The sequence below is a fragment of the Argiope bruennichi genome, chromosome 6 (assembly GCF_947563725.1).
Source record: "Argiope bruennichi chromosome 6, qqArgBrue1.1, whole genome shotgun sequence".
Lineage (NCBI taxonomy): Eukaryota > Metazoa > Arthropoda > Arachnida > Araneae > Araneidae > Argiope > Argiope bruennichi.
In genome coordinates, this window is record NC_079156.1 from 111448771 (window position 1) to 111464351 (window position 15581).

Genomic DNA, 15581 nt, shown 5'->3' on the forward strand with positions numbered 1-15581 from the left:
ATTTGTATATGGGAGATTTTTATTTTTCCTCTATGTTTATTTTTTCTTTATTTCTATTCTATATTATAATTACAGAAAGATTTATTTTAATATTTTAATGAAAATAGCATGAAACTGCACATACAGACAAAGAAGATGAGATTTTTTTTTATTAATGGTTACTCATAATCTTATTCATAATATAATTTATTAAATTTAATTCATAAATTTTTTTTATTCATCTTCATAATAAGATTCACAAATTTATTATTAATTTTGCTAGGTACTTCTTCATGGTATGGTTTGTGATTCACATGGTCGCAAAATGACAAAATCATTGGGAAATACTATTGATCCTTTAGATGTCATTAATGGAGTGTCCTTAGAGGTAAAAGCTTAATCAGTATAGAAATAATTGAATTTGAACTTACTTAAAAATGTATTTTTATACAATTCTTAACAGAGTGTGTAATTTATAAGGCATATGTAATCATTGTATTTATTTGCATATCTACTGATAAGATTTCTTTGATTCCTTTATGAGATTATTTGGGGATGAGTAACCCAAGCACTAAACAAACAACCAAGATTTAGGTATTCATTTAATTAATTTGAAAAAGCTTACTCCTGTTTGTGGTATTTGATTGTTAAAATAGGGAAAACAACACCTTGGAAAAAAGCAATAAAATTTTTTTAATTGGGTGATTTTTAATTATATTTGATTTGTAAAATTGTCATTTTAAAACTTGATAACTTGCTGGATTAACCTATGATATTTTATTTCTTTACAATAAAAAAATGCTATGTTCTTATATGATTAAATCTTAAGTACTCACAGTTGTATTTGAATGATTATAAAATTTGAATAAAATTCATTTAGATATCTACTACTAAAATTAAAGACTTTTAAGTTATAAAATATAAGTTATTAAAATTTACTTCTTACTTGGCTGTTATTAGATGCTAAAAATATTTTATATTAAAAATCTCCAAAGAAAATTCATTTTATAATTCTATAAAATCATTAGCAGAAATGAATTATTCTGTTAAGATGCATTGGAACAGATGTTGGTATTATTGATATGAAATTGAGAAAATGATATCATGATAAAATAGAATTAAAAAATTCAGGTTAAAAAGAAGATTATAATTTCAAAGATTAGAAAATAATTCAATTGTTCAAAGTCAAATGCTATGTATCTATATAAAGCAAAGCTTGTATTTCAGATACAAACTTACGATTTTTGTATCAACTTCATTGAAATTTGAGCATTTCAAAATAAGTGAAATTTTTTTAAATATAAATTTTGAGTTATTTAGATACTAAGCAATAATTTGATGCTAAGTTTTCATCAGTCATTTTTGAAAAATTTCTCATCTGAAAATAAATTTTATATAATTTTAAAATTCAAAAAATTATCATTTCAGTGATATAAGTTTAAATTCTGTGAATTATTTAGTCAATTAATTTTACAAATTTTTGAAACTATCGTGCATTACTTGCAGCAATTTAAAGTTATATTGTTTGTACTCTATGTTGGTCAAAAAAATTTCTCCATCCTCTCAGTACTGTGCTGAAGAGACGTTAATTCTCTCTTCTCTTTCTGCCCTACCATGTGCATGAAAATAGATTGTGGTCTCTATAAAGGGCAATAAACCATGTTCAACTGGAATTTACATTTCAGAAGAGAAAACAAGAAATATGTATTCATAGTTTCTGCAATAAATTTGCAGAAGCTATCATTTACATATTCCTGCCTAATGGTATGAATACCAATTTTTTGCATGTATATACTCAAAAGTTAATAAAAACAGAATAAAGTCAAGTATGCCCTCAAAGATTTAGTCACATAATATGGCTTCAAAGTTTTAACTGATTTACGTGTAACTGAAAATTTTGATCTTTCTTTTTTTATTTTTCCTTGATAGAATTTGGATTTTTATGTGTTTCATAATAAAAAAAATGTCGGACATTGTTTTTTAAGACTTATTGGTGCATTTGATATCATCTGAAGTTTTATTTGGTTTTCTTACTTTAACATTTTGCTTGATCTAATAGCAAAACTAAATATATATATATATATATATATATATATATATATATATATATATATATAAAATCTGAATTATGTATTGTGTCAATATGAAGTCTTTCTTCTTCTTTTCTTGAATATAGCAATTTATTAGGTTCGGTGATTTCAAAGTCATTTAATTAGATGACTGTAATTCAAATGACTAATGTCAGCTATAAACTTAACTATTTTAAACAATGTACAAAGTATTTAATTGAATAATAGAAGACTAAACCTATTGACTATCAAATGCATCTTGTTGGAAGTATTGTTAATATTTGATTATATACTTGAATACCTATATTATAATATTCATATTGTTACATTAAAATTATTTTGATAAAAAAAATTGATGAAAAGAAAAATTTTACTAAAGAACAGACAACAGTATTGCTTTATCAGATATCAAACAAATTCAATATTTGTTTTCAAAATTCATTACATTTATTTGTTAATTTAATTAAAGTAGAACATTTGTTGCTTCTTATTTGAGAAAAAAAAAAGTATTTTTACTCCTTTCATATTGTTTCAGGATCTTTTGCAGCGAGTTAAAGATTGTCAGGATTCATTGACTCCAGAAGAAGTGAAATTGTTGTTAAGTGCTAACAAGCAAAACTTTCCAAATGGCATTCCTGAATGTGGAACAGATGGCTTACGTTTTTCTCTCTTAACTCATGATATTCAAAGTAAGATTTTTTTTCTTCATAATTTGAATAAAATAAGACTGAAATGAAAGTGAAGATATTGTAGATGAGGAATATTTATCTATTTTCAGTTGTTGATGGCAATTGATTATAAATCATTATTGTAACTCATTAATACTAAGTATTCTTTTATTGGATGGTTACATTTAATTTTCATGGCCAAGCCAAATTTATTTCATTATTTTATTTCTTTTTTTGTTTAGCAACTTCTATGCATTCCCAATTTCCTCAACAATTTTCAAATGCTACGTACCATCCATTAACTAGAAGGTTTTTATTTTTAATCTTTCCTTTGTTTTATGAAAGAATTTGAAAATAAATCTTCATTGTTTATTATTTTGCATTATTTAAAAAATCATTTAATAGATATTGTTACAAATAATATTATTGCTTTCCTGTAATATTAATATCTCTAAAAAGAATGAGGTGCAGATATTTTTTATGGGTGTCAAGTCAATGTACTCTAACTTTGACAACAAATTTAGAAACAGTTCTCAAATTTGAGATTAAAATTAAGATTCTGGAGCATACAAGAATTATGGCAATATAGCATTTAGATGCCGGATCTGATGTTCTTCTAGAAAATTCCATATTCTATTGGGAAACTATAAAAAGCAAATTCCTCACACAAGAAGTATACTCCACTTCGAGAGACCCTATATTGCATTAAGAACTTTGTCAGTTGAACTATGTTCATTGAAGTTGACCATAGCAAAATACTGAAAGCTATGTCCTCCATCAACTTATTCATTTACCTGAGGTAAAATCCACTGACCTGGCCTATGTTCTCTGTGAACATCATCAAGGAACAAGAAGTATACCCAGTTTGGAATGTTATTGAATTGTGAAAATTGTACTGAACACTGTTGTGCTGTTGTTTAATTAGCTGCTTGTATGTGGGTTATTGATTTCTACAAGTGCTGCTTTTGTGTATGCATTTCATCTGTGTTTTCTATCTGTTTTTCATGTTTCCTCATAACATAAAGTGCTATCCATTATCACATTTTGGACTTAAGGTATCATCTCCATTCTCTAATAATATGTATAAAAGGCTTGTAATTTATGTAGAAAGTTTCTTTAATAACTCTTTACTAATTTTTTAATAATTTTTCTTGATTTTTTTTATAAACAGAATTAAATATTTTATTTTAGTTATCTTATTCTTCCTTAATGTTTTCAACAATTTAAAAGAAATTTCTGATAGCTATCCTTTAAATTAATCTGAGCATTAATGGATTAATTCATGTACCTGCTGTTCCCACAGCTGTTCATCACATTGCTGATAGATGAATAAAATAAAATACGGTTCTAAATAAATAATATATTTATGCTTTTCATGAAAACCTTTTCTCAATTTATATTTATTTGCAACAAAATAGAAAAGTTATTAATAGTAAATTTCAGTTTCACTAAAATTTAATGTTTCATTTTAAAAATTAGCTTTCAGCCTACAGAATTAGCTACAGCCTACAGTCAACATAATAATTATTCACATTTAATTAAAAAAAAACCATTAAAATACTCACATTTGAGATTCTTAAAAATGTATAATTAAACCCTTTATTTAAAATAAATTGCTATTGAGATCTCAAAAATGTTGAAATTTGAGAATGACATAAATATAAAATTTGACACACTACTCGCAACAATATTTGTGATTTTTTTATCAGTTTAAAAGGATTTGTTATATAAAAATTCATAAATATGTTTCACAATAACTAATTTTGTTATTTTTTAAAGATCAACGAATCAGTATTGATGTGAAATCCATTCGCATTTGTCGTCATTTTTGCAATAAAATATGGCAAGGTTTTAGATTATTTACCAAAGCTATCGAAAATTGCCCAAGAGAAAGTCTTACTACACTTTCAACAGAAGAAGTAAGTGGAATTTGTAATATGTTATTAATTTATTTATTTTAACTGTATTCTCTGTTTAATCTTTTTGTATTCATTTAGGTTTAGAATAGTTTATGAAACGCTGTTTTAATTTTAAAATTTTATTTATGTTTAGGAAATTGATTATTGATGTATAAAAATTAATGTTTAAATGTGAAATTCTTTTTAATAAAGTAGACACCAATTAATATGACTGTGACTATGTTATTATTTGTTTTATATTTCCAACATCCTTTAGTCTCGAACCATTGTGTTTAAATACACAGAAAAATATTCATTTAATGTAATCATTACATTATTTAGTGCTATCAGTGTTGAAGTAGATAATTTAAAAATCCTTCATTTTCAGCCAGGATTAAGAGTTAATGTTCTTGGAAGGAATATTCTTATGAGGGTATGTCAGGGAGTTACTTATCTCATGTGATAGGGTTCACATTCTTTTGTTTACATTAGAGTGGTCTAAATTCGTTTAAACGGACAGCTAAGCTGTTAGATGTGGCTTGAAATCTGTTAAAATCCACAAACAACTATCTCCTGCAAACAAATTGCAATAGCAAGGTGGATTTTTATTTTTAAAAAAATTGATTTTGTGTTTTAAGGCTATAATTGAGATTGTTGACATGAATAATAGCTTACTTGAAATTAGCCAACAACATGCTGAAAACGTCATTGAAAATTTTGCAGGCTTTTCTTCATAAAATTTTGGAAACATGCAAGATTTTAGTGAGGGAAATCAAATAATAAACGTTGATTATTTTGACAAATCTCATGGCATGACAATGATAATTTCTAATGTACTTGTCTAATTACTTAAGCACTTTATATTTTGAAGCCTTGTGTGCAGCATTGGCAATAATTTAAAAAAACAAATACAAACAATATAGAAGTGAATCCTTGAGAAATAGTAGTTGATAAGCAGCAATTATGGAAAATTTGTAATTGTTATTTTTTTAATTATAATTCAGAGGTATGTTTTTATTCTTTGTATGTAAATTATATCTACCAGGATGGAATAAATTGAATTTTACAATTTCTAAGGTTTCTTCTTCTCGGACACTTATCTGTTAAAGTTTGTTTACATATATATATATGATTCTGTTTGTATATATATTTTATTAATATATATTTAGGTACTGAATTTAAAGGAGAGTGATGTTGATCACTGGATACTGAGTCGCCTAGCTGGTCTTGTTGTTGTGAGCAACACACATTTCGAAACATATGAATTCCATTTGGTTGCTAACGCAATAAGACAATTTTGGGTGCAAAACTTCTGTGATGTGTACATTGTAAGTTTTTAATTTTTAGTGCTTTATAAAAGTTTATTTTTATACAATTATTATTTTTTATATTTTATTTTTCTTAAACATTTAAAATATTTGATAAGGTATTTTCACAAAATGCTTTATCAAATTTCCCTAAAATGTGCGCGTTAATATTTCAGAAATTTTATAAAATGTGTATATTTTTAATTTTTAATGTCAATGTAAAACTTTCGAGTAATATTTGATCCCATCTTGTAATAAAGAGTGAAATTCATGACTTCAAGCATGATTTGTTTCTATGAAGATTATATAAAGTGAATACTGTGAACATCAAAAAATTAAAAAAAATAAATATGGTCCCCCCCCCCAGGAAAAGCAACTAAAGTTATTTTACCTTGAAACAGTATGTCATTTATTAGTATATACTGAAGAAATTAAAAAAAACTATTACATTAGTGCTATATTGTTTATCACACATTTAATGTTAATATGATAAATTGATTTTAAGTAATTCTACTTTCAGGAATATGCAAAACCTGCTTTATTGGAAAATGAGGAGAGACGTTTGTTTATCTGTAGAGTTTTATTGACATGTATAGAGACATTTTTAAAGATTATTTCTCCCATGATGCCTTTTATTTCTGAAGAACTCTACCAAAGGTTACTTCTCTTAGCAAACATTGAATCCTGTCCAAGTGTTTCACTTGCTAAATATCCAACTCCAGACCAAGTAAGTTTATCTATTTTTTTCTTATCATTACATAATTACATGAAAGTTTCAATAATACTTAATTAGATTTATTGTAAGTGTTGCCACAGGATTCTAGTGCTGGCAAAATAAATTTGATTCAGCTTATATATAATAAGGAAATTATATATGAACAGAAAATTTGTAGTATTTGGGAGTTTTTTTCTGAAGTTAATCAGATATTTTTTGTCATATTATTTTAACCTATTGACCAGTGACTAATGAAATCTTTAAACTCCCAGAAAAGACAACCCTTGAATGTAAAAAGAATGATTTTCTTCATTCAAAATTCAGTGGAACAACTTCCTATGTTATGATTGGCTGAAACATTAAATACTTTATTAAATTAAATCTGTACTCCAGTGGTTTCTGAAAGTCATATTAAAAGCTGTATGTTCATTGTTCACAATGTATTATTATTAAATTAATGAAATAATTGTTATCCATGGGTTTGAATGTATTTTTTGTTTCGGAATAGAATGAGAAATAATTTTACAATTATCGAGTTCTTTTCCTGAATAACATATGAAGGAAATAAGTATTTAATGAGACCTTTTTGACAGGTTGCATCACTTGTGATGGACAGACATTCTATTTTCCAAAGGATGTATAATTCAATTGTACATTGCATAGAGTTAAATTTAATTAGCTTCATTCAAGCTTTAGAAAAATTACTTCTTTTGGGTCCATTCATCTTTCTTTACAGATCTCCTTTATAGGCAAATCTATCACCATAAATTGCTTAAAAGTTAAAATTTTAAGTAAATGTTGAGGTCAACCCCCCCCCCCCATGTCCTCAAAAAACATTCATGTCTTTATCGATTTGGACCAAATAGAAAATAATGTGTTCCAGACCTATGTTGTACATTAATTTTTAATTAAGGCTAAAAATCACAGCTGACCTTCAATGAAATCAATTCTCAAACTCAAGAATTTGCTTCCAGATTATTGCATTTCTTACAACACATGGAAGCTAGTAATTTGTATACCTTGAAAAATATCTATATCTTTCATTATTGCATTTATTCATGCATTCTTTGTCACTCAGTGCAATAAAAATACTAAATGCACTTATTTATGCATGTTTTTGAGGCTGTAATTAGAATTAAATTTTAAAAATGTCTGAGATCATAGAAAAAAAAATAACAATATCAGATTGGTATTTTTGGATCGATAATTTTTGGTTAATTTTTAATTTATGACTATTGGTAATAATTATGAGAAAACAGCAAACAACTCTATTATTTATTTATTTCATAAATTTTTGAAAATATTGCTCTTTTGTTTTAGTATTCAGGTTGGAGAAATACAATGTTAGAAGCTGATGTACATACTGTAACAGAATTAATTGGTGTTGCCCGGTCACTCAAATCAAAACATGGTGCTACTCAGATGCGACCTGCAGGTAATTCATTTGTATGATATATATAATTCTGTTGTATAATATATATACTTTAATTTCTGATGCCAGAATAAATTAAAAACTAATTTTGTTTAGATTAATAATTTGATTCAGTTTATTGTTGAAATCATTTGCCGGTAATGTTCACAATTTCATATATATTTTTCATAATATTTCTTTATTGTATAAAAAAAAAGGTCCTTTAACTTTTTCCAGTGTAAGGTTCCTAAAAAAGGTGACTAGTTTAGTAATTTTATTAAAAAAAAAATCTTTTACATATTAAAACCTGAAAATTTTTTGAAAGGTTAGTATCTTGTTTCCTTTCAGAACTATAGATGACAGTGTGATAGAATATTGACTTCATTTAGGGGATTAATTTCAGATTTAATACCCCAAAATTTATGACTTTAGAATGGGACTTCTTTTAAGATTCTCAAAGATTGTAATTCTTATCAAATCGGTTGTTCACACATCTGCAATATCCTTGAGATATTGATTTATAATATGGTAAAAAATCAAAATGGACTTTTTCCTAGATGTCTCCATATGATGACATAACCGCTTTGCCGCATTTCTTCTTTCTCTGTATGAAAAATGAAGTTTCATGTAGAGAAATTGTTTAATGTGTGAAATTTCCAATGCTTGTAATAAAATTTTGTTATTTTATTATATTTGAGCCAAATTTGGCATTTCAGTGTTAAACACTCTAATCTGTAGAGCACCAACTCAAACTCTCATTCTTTTTTATTATAAATAAGGATAAAGATAAACCATTTTGTGATTTAATAGAATGAAAAAAAGGTTTGTTGCTAATTCTATATTGAAAACATTTTTCTACACTTAATGTTATAATAGGACTGTTATGAGTTGGCAGTTGACTTTCTATTTTAGAATGCATTTGCTGAAAGGGAGGAAAGTATGAGAGAGTGAATGTGTCACAGAAAAATAACTAGAAATTGTAATAATAAATGTGATAAATGTAATAATAAATATGATTGAGTTGAATTCATTGCATTTTTTTCTACTTTTCAATATTGATATATCTTGCATTATTCGTAAAATTAATTAATGAGCAATGCATAGCTAAATTTAGTTAACTTTGATTCATATTTGTCTCTTGACTTATCAAACCACCAATAAGTCTTAATATTGTTACAGGAAAAAAATTCTTCTAAATTAGGACGGATTCGCCTGTAGTGAGTGTAGGGTATAACAGTCCAACAGGCTTAATAACAAATAAGGATATTTATTAACATGAATACATAGACGAGACATACACAAGAAATACACAGCAGCACACTTAGAACAAACAGTACTTCACAAGCGGTAATCAGTAGTAAACAAACACAACAGCATACAAAGTGGCCAAGCAGAACTCAGCAGGAGGAGGGAATCTAAGTAGCTATTCTTTGCAATCTCTCCAAACGCCTGCTATTTTCTCGTTTCAGCTATACCCAACTGCCGACTCACTACTATACGACTGGCTACTCCACACATGACTTGATGCTGCTTCAACACTTGTCTCCAAGACTCGGCGCACTGCTTAATTCTCAGTCTACTAATCGCTTGAGTTCCAGTCAACGCTTGCGCTTCACTGGACTGATCCCCTGAATTATTTCCCTGTTGACTATCTATAAGATTGACTTCAGCTCACACTGCCGTCTTTTATAGCTCTCGGAGCAGGACACTGAAGGTTCTCGAACTATCAAGCATAATTTGTCTCCTATTGTTCTATCTCCAAATTTCCTGAAGATTCTAGTATTATTCATTTTGTCATCAAATGGTCACCAAGCTCGAGAATCATTGGTACTATATGCCATGAGCATCCAACAGATATATCTGTAAAACTGTCTTTCTTACGATGGAGTTAACCACCCTGAGTGGCAACATTACAGATTCGCAACATTGCTATACAGTTCTGATGACCTGTCACCAACTCATCAGAGCTAGACTGTATCAGATTTCACAGAGAGAAGTTATATATTTTGTTGTTTTCTTTTATTCAAAATGTTATTTTTACGATTTTTGGAATAGATTATCAAAATTTTACTGAACAAAATTCTCGATTTTAATTGTTAAAGTTTTTTTATGCCTGTTTTGATTGATTGATGATTAAATGAGATCTGCCATTTACTTTAAGCTGTATTATTTGATGACTTAAAATAAAGTATTTTACAATTTATCATTAAATGAAAATAATTTCAGTTTGTAAAAATTTATAATAAATTGTTGCTATTTTACAGATTTTGATATTTTATTTGCCTAAAAGATACAGAAAAAAAATTATATTTTTATCTTTTTTTAATAGTTGTAGTTGCTGTTGATGAGGAAAATACATTGGCAGCTTTAAATCCCTTCAGTGATCTCATGGCTTTGCTAGCTAAACTCGAGTCAGTTACTTTTCATCTCACTCAGGGTCAAGAATTCTTTGAGCAATATCCTGGAGATTCTTGGGTGTTTGAACCTTGTGAGCATGGCATTACTGTGATAATGGATATGAGAGTATGTATCTATAATAATAATCAAAGCGAAATGCAATTTTGTGCCTTTTATTATCTTTTAAATAATTATTTTTACATTATGAATTATAAATAGTAATTTTAGTAATTGCCGCTAGATTGTGTCAGTTTTTATTACTAAGATTCTTGAGTTATTATTATTTTGTGCTGTATGAATAACCAAGTTAAAATATAAAATTAAATAATAAAAAATATTAACAGTAAAGGCATGCTTAAGAAAGACAAAAGGTTATTAGTGTAATAAGTGTTAGTCTAGGTTTTGATGATTGATGATTTATTCTAATTTATGCCAAATGTGATAAGAGAGTGCCTTAACCCTTTAAAGCATGGTGGTTCAATTTTAAAATCACTTAATAAAAAAAAGATATTTTTAAAATATAATGATTTATTCTGTAAACTCTATTACAAAAGCCTTCTTCAGATATAATTAAAATATCTATTACGTAATATAATAATATTGTATATTTTATATTACATAATATAAATTATTCTATTAAATCTTACACTATTATGAATTGTATAATTTATATATTATAATATTTAGTTTACTATGTAACATATTATAATATATTATATAATTTAATATATTATATAAGAGGGGATGCAAAATATATTCTCCTTAAGTATTCAACCAAAATAGTTTTATCAAAATTTTAAATATTATTTTGTTAAGGACTGTAAAGAATAAAACTAATGTTTCTATCGAATATAGCATACCTTTTTATTTGTATGTATCAAGGAATAATTTTTGCATGATTTTTTATGTTTAGAAGAAATAAAAAAACTGCACTGTTGGAGTCTTTTGCCACACACATTTATGTTTTAATAATGCAGTTAAATATTATGTCAACTAAGTATTCAATGTCTTATAAAAAGAAGAAAGCTTTGAATGCATAAAGAAAAAAAATGAAGTATATTTAAATATTTAAAAAATTTACTCAGTTTAATAGCAAAACAACAACAACAAAAAAAAATGCTGAAATTATTTTATGTTAAAATGAAGGAAATTTAACATATCATTATGTAATTCATGTGATATTACATTTTTTTCTTCTTTCAATCATAATATTATTTTAATTTTTCGGGATTCTAAAGTTAAAATTATATTGAATTTTCTAATTAAAAACACCATCTAGAAAATTTCAAAAGACATAATTGTAAAAATTTCATGCGTTTTGGCCTTTACATTAATAAATTATGATGTATATGGGAATTTCATAAACAGTCTTGGGATATTTATTTATATAAAAAAACATTAATGGGTGATATTAGATCAAGATATTATTTGAAAATGCTTTTTTAAGCTTATCTATTAACAGGATTTGCACAAAAATGTTCAAAACATATTTAATTCATAATTAAAATTTTTATTTGCAAAACATTCAATTCTTTAATTAAGACATATGCTATAAATATCTAAATATTTTTCATACAAGAATGCAAATACTTTTTAATATTTGCTATTATTTAAATTGTGTTAATCTAGGAGAAACTTAAAACTGAAGAGGATAGTTTTAGCAAGTTGGACAAAATACGTGAAGAGCTCACTAGATTGAATAAAATGCTGTCTGATAATGATTATCGTAAAAATGCACCTTTGAGTGTGCAGGAAAAAGCCATGGCAAAGGTGAGTTTTGAAATTCGTTCTTTATGATATTTTTTTTTTTTTTTAATCTATAAAGGGAGAAAAAATTATTGTTTACTGATTTTTCAAAGAAATATCTTTTTATAAATGTTTTTTGCATCCCAATCGTATACATCCCATTCGCAAATTCTAATCCTTATCTAATTTATCAAATTAAAGTATTTATAATTTTTCTTGATCATTTTTCTTACTATAAATGGATTTTAAATTATTTAAAAATTGTAATTAAATTATTATGCAGAATTTAAAAAATATTTGTTTTATTATGCGATTGGTAATTTATTCCAAAATCATTGTTAAGGAATAACACTTTTTTTTATGAAATTACAGAAAAAAAAATTTATGCTGCATTTTTATAACATTATTTATTGCATTTTTAGTACTTTATTTTGGAATTGATACAATTTGTTTCAATTTCATAGGGCACACTACCCACATTTGGTTACAGTTTGCAATCACAAATCTTAAATCTATGAAATATAATTAATTCTCTTTTGAATTATTGCATTTAATATGTTTTAAACTTTCTTATTCTTTTTATTTACTTCCTTAGCTTGTTACAAAATTTAGAAAATAGATGAATCAGATATTTATGTTTTTGATAGTGCTATGATATTGTTAGACTAATTTCCATTATCTAAATGATTCATCTGATTCAAGTTATATCTAAACAATTCTCCTGAAATCAAATATAACCAATATTTGCAACAAACCAGCTGGTTACTTGAGTCAACTGATATATTTTTAATAAATATAATAATTGTGTTCAGTAACAAAGAATTTAATTTAAAATTTTAATTAAAAATTTTATAGATAATAATTTTATTATTTAAATTGCTAGTTTTTTTAATCTTTTATTGCATAAAAAATTACTTCATTATTTATTATAATAAATGTTTTTTAATATTATTAAAATTTTGAACTGAGATTCTTGCAATTTCAGAAAGCCTCTCTCGAAGGAGAATTACAGAAACTTCTTAATTATTATGGCAAAAAAGAATCAGAGAAAGCAACAAAAGACTCCTCAGTGTCATGAAGGTTCCACTGTGTCTTCCACTGTTAATATAGTATCATACAGAGTAGCTATCATGCCAACACATAGAATTTGCTACTCACATGAAACATATGATGAAATTTTTTTTTATGTTAATTACTGTTGTGCTATGGTACTTTTATATATATTTTTTTCCATTTTTCATTATTTATTTATTACAGATTTAAAATATTGAAATGTTTTATTTATTTCTCATTGTGATAGTTTTGTGCAATTTAACTACCCCCATCTTTGAAAATAAAGTTGCATATTCAATATAATAATTCATTCAAAAAAATATATAAAACCAATTATTTTGTACTGAGAATGTAAGCATTATATGGTGGAACCTTGCTTAACGAGCATAATTCGTTCCAAAATCTAGCTTGTATTGTGAAAAAAAATCATTAGGCAAAACAATTGTTTCCATATCAATCCATGTAAAATAGTACAATGCATTCCATTCCGAAAAAATTACTCAAACAAATTTGTAATAATGTAATTTATTATTTATAATGCATCCTTTTTTCTTTTTCTTTTCCAAGAAGGGTTTCTTACCATCCTTGTGTTTGGAGCTGCACTTCAAAATTTAGCAAAAATGAGATATTGTGAGGGGCCGTTCAGTAAAAAGTTCAAATTAGTGTAATTGTTATTTATTTAGCGGCTACGTTACACACAGACAATTTACACACCAAAATTTGACTAAATTTAACATATGAGTAAGAGCATGGATGAAAGCATGGCATTGGCATTGCTAGATCTGAACTCCATCATAGCACCACATGGCTTCAGAGGACACTGTTTCTGACATCACCATAGTCAGTTACAGTTAGCATTACGAGAGCAGCTACAATATGGCATTTTTGTTAAATGATTATGTAGGATGCACAACTATTGGCTGAGAAGGATTATTCTTTTCGGCATACAGTTCTATAATTCTAAATGGTTTCAGTATCTACCGTATTTCATTGGAAGGTTGTTGCTCTATTGCGTTTATTATTTCTTTCTCTTTTAACAAATATTCTCTGCGCCTTTTTGTTGTGATACTGAATGTAGCTCCATAAGTTCTTCAATATTTCTAGTTATGTTCTTTCACCAGCTATCCAACTGTAATCTCATAATCTTAGTCAGAAATAAAATCTCATTGATTAAGTTCTCATAAGCATTTACTCAAATCCTTCAGAGTTGCGTTCGACAAAGCTATCTGGCTAAAGTATCTTCCATGTAAATATAAGAGTTCTCTTTAAATATGCACTCAAAAGAGACTGATAGAAGCCATTCCAACATGTTATATCACAGTGTGTCTTCGCCACTGCTTCTGCGAAATATCGTTAGTTTAGTGAATCACATTTTGTGCCTTTTGTTTTGCTCGTTAAACAAAGTTTTACTGTATTTTTCATATATAAAAATATATCAATTAATTGTGGTATTTGTTTGCAGGCTTTCTAATTTATAATGTAGTCTACTATATGAAGACTTCTTAAACTGTTATTCTGAGCCCTAAATAGGGATTTTTGAGAAATTCTTTTGTTTAATGAAAACTCTTTCAACTGTTTTTAACCAAAAGTTATTAAAAAGGATATTCTTGATTTTAAAAATTAAAATTCACTAATTTTTTTATTAAATTTCATAATGTTAGCCATTAATTAATATCTTATTATTTATATATATATATTTTATTTAATTTTGAAATTGCTAATGAAGTTTTTTGAAGAAAATTAGATACTAAAGTATTTTTACCCATTAAAAAGGTGGTCACAAATATGAAAAATTTAAGGAGCTCTGTACTATATTAATGTTCTTCGTGCATGTGAAGCATTTTCATTCATTCCATTTGTGATAATCATGGTTGAAATAGTTTTGACAAATTTTCCTTATTTTGTTGCATTCTATGTTTAACTGTTATGCATAATGATTTTTCAATATTTTTTTTTTAATTCTGAAAACAAATTATGTTTACATAAATCAACATCTACACATAAAGCAAACAATAAAGTAGAAAATAGGGCAAACCTATCTTTGATTAAAATTTTTAGACAAAGCAGAAAAATCTGAAGAAATGTGTGGACAAAGGTTTGATAATTTTTCATCTAATATTTGGTGGATACTCTGCTTTAAAACTCATATTTTTTAATAATTATTTAAAGGAGTAAAAATTGATACTTATCTTTCCTCAAATTCATGTATTATTATTTCGATTCAATTGAATTAAATAAAGTGTATTTTTAATATACAAGGTAGTTATTGAAGTTAAATTAGTTATGTTTATTTTCCCTTTGAAAGCAAAGCAAAGATTATTTTGAGATCTTTTAATTT

At 26.3% G+C, this 15581-nt stretch overlaps 1 protein-coding gene across 2 annotated transcripts in view; it reads left to right on the forward strand.

Moving 5' to 3' along the window:
* Positions 1-14885, forward strand: part of LOC129972329 (valine--tRNA ligase-like) — a 30900-nt gene extending 16015 nt beyond the window's left edge. Inside the window, exons 17-25 of one of the 2 annotated variants that reach the window (XM_056086429.1) lie at positions 263-367; positions 2584-2737; positions 4496-4635; positions 5784-5942; positions 6442-6648; positions 7957-8071; positions 10377-10570; positions 12074-12214; positions 13176-14885. In XM_056086429.1, coding sequence (XP_055942404.1) covers positions 263-367; positions 2584-2737; positions 4496-4635; positions 5784-5942; positions 6442-6648; positions 7957-8071; positions 10377-10570; positions 12074-12214; positions 13176-13268 — 1308 coding nt within the window. In that variant the 3' untranslated portion in view covers positions 13269-14885. The remainder of the gene's footprint in view (positions 1-262; positions 368-2583; positions 2738-4495; positions 4636-5783; positions 5943-6441; positions 6649-7956; positions 8072-10376; positions 10571-12073; positions 12215-13175) is intronic. The other variant, XM_056086430.1, reaches the window with a different exon arrangement.
* The last annotated feature ends 696 nt before the right edge of the window (positions 14886-15581 follow it).